Source organism: Fukomys damarensis, unplaced genomic scaffold (assembly GCF_012274545.1).
Source record: "Fukomys damarensis isolate Sample0158 unplaced genomic scaffold, DMR_v1.0_HiC HiC_scaffold_37, whole genome shotgun sequence".
Lineage (NCBI taxonomy): Eukaryota > Metazoa > Chordata > Mammalia > Rodentia > Bathyergidae > Fukomys > Fukomys damarensis.
Genome location: NW_022900949.1, coordinates 40,034,897 through 40,037,990, shown reverse-complemented (window position 1 = coordinate 40,037,990; position 3,094 = coordinate 40,034,897). Strand labels below are relative to the sequence as shown.

Genomic DNA, 3,094 nt, shown 5'->3' with positions numbered 1-3,094 from the left:
CTAGAGTGTTATGCCCGGGATTCCCTGGAGCTTGGGAAGTTCCCGCGTTTCACACAGGGAGGAAGCAGTGAAGGATTAGCACACTTTCTCCCCAATTAAACACCGAATTGAACTTTTGACATTGGTCTTCCTAGTGGCACAAACTGTGATTTGATTGTCCTGCTAAACATCAGGATCGAAGCCAACACACTTGTGTGAAATCCCAGAAAGAAGTGATTAAACAGAGGCATTTGTGAGGACAGAAGGGAAAGCCCCAGCCCAAAGACGCTATTGAGTATATGACAAATAGAAACCCGACCCCACCCCATGGGACCCGATCCACCGCTTGTCCCCGCCCCGCCGGCGTCTCCTTCCGGATCAGAGCTGGGGAATCCCCAGCGCGGCCTCCCCGCTGCTCATAAAGGGGCGCAGCAGACGGGGAGCCCCAGTCCAGCCATGGCCCTCTCCGCCCCCAGTTCCCTGCGCCCAGTGCCGCTGCTGCTGCTGCTGCTGCTGGTGGTGATGGGAGCCACCCGGAGAGCCGCAGGTGAGACCGCGAGGACCATAGGACTGGGACGCGGACACTGGAACACCGGGACCACCGGGATGGAACCGCGCTCGCCCCGTCCCCCTCCCAGGGCGGGACACCGGGCCTTTCTTACCTTCCTCCCTGTCCTCCCCAGGAGCGCCTGCCAACACCGAGCTGCGCTGCCGCTGCCTGCAGCCTGTGCGCGGGCTGCACCCCAGGAGTATCCAGAGCGTAGCGGTGTCAGCGCCTGGACCCCACTGCCATCAAACCGAAGTCGTGTAAGTCCCCGGTCCCGCTGCCCGGCCCCACCTGGGGCCCCTCAGGCGGGAACCCTCACCCAGGGGCCCTGACGCAGTCCGGATGACCCCGCTCACGGCCTCCCTTCCTCCCGCAGGGCCACGCTCAAGGATGGACGCGAAGCCTGCCTAGACCCGGAGGCCCCGATGGTGCAGAGAGTCCTGCAGAGAATGCTGAACAAGTGCGTGGGGCTATGTGTGCACGGGGCGGGGGTCAGATTTGAGCCCAGAAATCATACCCGGAACTGGGTGCAGCTGCGGGACAAGGAGCAGGGTTTCCATCACTGACCTCCCCAGGAAGAGTATACATCTACCTGACCAGAAGGGTCTTTGCCAAGCCCCTTCCTACACTAAAGAGTGCTGGTAACTGTGATCCTGAGAGAGGTAGAATTGGCTGGTGAGGCTGAGAATCTCTCGCCCATTGATATCAGGGCCTCACGGGTCAAGGCTTGAAAGGTGGACCCAATGTTGTGGACTGCTGGGCCTTAAACCTCGGTGTCCACCCGCAGGCTTGGCCCGAGGCCCTCCTGGGTTCTGGAGGCTCCATGACTTATTCTGCGGTGTCTCGGTGCTGTGTGGGAAAACCACAGCTGTTTGAAGTTACTCTACAATGGGACTACAGGTTCCCTCTTCCTGGCCAACAAGCCTAGAAACCTGGTATTTTTTGCCTGGTGCAAGAGTGGGGAATGAGCACATTCAGAAAACCCGAGAGCAGTGCCAGGCTGAGAGGGAGAAGGCCGAGCAGTGGGATTTCCGAGCCCTGCTAACTGCAATCCTTCTCTCTTCACAGAAGCGGAGCCACCTGACCCCCAGAGGACTGAGCTGGTACCTGCACCTGTTTCTGGGGGAATTCTCCCAGGAATCAAAGGGAAAGAGAGGCAAGCTCACACCAGCGGGGGGCGGGGGGACTGTGCCTAATGTCTGTGACCATTTCTTATGAGAGTTTTTCTTCTATTTATTTGACTATGTATTAATTTATTTTCCATGCTTTAATATTTAAAGATGAGATGGTATTTTTTTCTAATATTTTATTGTACTGTTTTTTAAGGATCATTTTTGATGTTAAATCAAAGTTATTTTAGTACTAACTTAGTGAAATATTGTTTCATTAAACTTGTTGGGCACCACGCCAGTCAGGGAGGGGATGCAGAGAAGTAATGAGATGCACATTTGCCTGGGGGAGTGTGTGTGTGCGCGCGCACGGGTGCGCATCTGTTTTGTAACTGTTTAGATGAATGTCTACACAGCTGTTATTTATTGTAACACTTTCACAGAATGTAGTCAACATTTCTAATGTTGAAACCTTAAGAACTACAATGTTCTAATTATCCCTTGGACATTTTATGTCTTCTTTGTAAGGCACAATGCCTTGTTTAGCCATAACTGTGCGCTGTTTCTACATATTTTGGAGTAGAGATAGATTTATTGATATATTTTTAAAAATAACCTGAAAATAAAGCTTTTACAAAAATATCTTGCTTCTAGATTTGCTTTATGTCTGGGTCCCCCCCGGTACCCAAGGTGTCAGGGGGTCATAATAGATCTTGGCTTATGTCAGTGGCTGCCACCAGCTGGTTCTTCCCGTATTTTCTCTCAAGAAGACACATTTGATTCTTTTTCCAAAAAACTTCATAAAGACCTCAACCTTAAAAATCCATATTTCACATAAAATATTAGTTTTTTGTCTCTATATCTGACCCAGCTTTAAACACTTTGAAATTTCAATAAATATTTTTAAAATTCTCATTTATTTTTCTAAATGTGTTTCCAGACAATTATACATTCTTTTCCTCTCTTAAGAAAGTTGAGTGATAAGTTGTAGTTAAGTGGATTCTTTCTCAGAAATCAATCTGCGCAATAGTGGAAAGAAAAAAAATCAGAAAAAGGCAGTGGCTGAGTATGTAAGTGTATAGCACTAATTCAGAGGGGCTTCATTTCCTAACACCCAGGAAGGGAACAGTCACTAAATATAATGCCATTGCAATGCTTCCAAGAATAGGAAAAGCCTGAAAATCTGAATTTAAAGTACCCCACATGACAGGAGAATGAGCTTCCCGGGTAGGAACAAAGGCTACTCCTGCCAGTTCCTCCAGAGTTCCTTCAACTTCTTCCAGACTTGAGTCCTATGGAAAACCAAGTCTGAGAGGGAAAGAGTATGTGCAGGAGGTGGGGTGTCTGACTCAGGAGCTGGCCAGCACTCTAAGTTCTGGTCAACAGCCTGCAGCAGGAGGACATTGGCCCCTGGGGCCTGCACTTTGAAAAGCGAGTACCATAGTCTCTTCATAAATCC

The 3,094-nt window shown here is 49.9% G+C and overlaps 1 protein-coding gene across 2 annotated transcripts; it reads left to right on the top strand.

The window, feature by feature from the left end:
• Positions 1–358: 358 nt before the first annotated feature.
• LOC104873772 (growth-regulated alpha protein) lies at positions 359–2,249 on the top strand. Of its 2 annotated transcripts, XM_010640600.3 has the most exons (4): positions 365–526; positions 663–786; positions 903–986; positions 1,595–2,249. In XM_010640600.3, the coding sequence occupies exons 1-4, from the start codon at positions 436–438 to the stop codon at positions 1,608–1,610; spliced, it is 315 nt and encodes a 104-aa protein (XP_010638902.1). In that variant the 5' UTR covers positions 365–435; the 3' UTR covers positions 1,611–2,249. The 2 variants fall into 2 exon arrangements, with proteins under 2 accessions (XP_010638901.1, XP_010638902.1); XM_010640599.2 differs by having other exon boundaries at positions 359–526; positions 903–2,249.
• The last annotated feature ends 845 nt before the right edge of the window (positions 2,250–3,094 follow it).

What these genes read in the sequence shown, in the direction of transcription:
- LOC104873772 (XM_010640599.2), top strand. Translation starts at nt 436, where the DNA reads ATGGCCCTCTCCGCCCCCAGTTCCCTGCGCCCAGTGCCGCTGCTGCTG. An exon ending in AGCCACCCGGAGAGCCGCAG is followed by an intron (nt 527 to 662) that starts GTGAGACCGCGA and finishes TGTCCTCCCCAG; the next exon opens with GAGCGCCTGCCAACACCGAG. An exon ending in TGCCATCAAACCGAAGTCGT is followed by an intron (nt 787 to 902) that starts GTAAGTCCCCGG and finishes TTCCTCCCGCAG; the next exon opens with GGCCACGCTCAAGGATGGAC.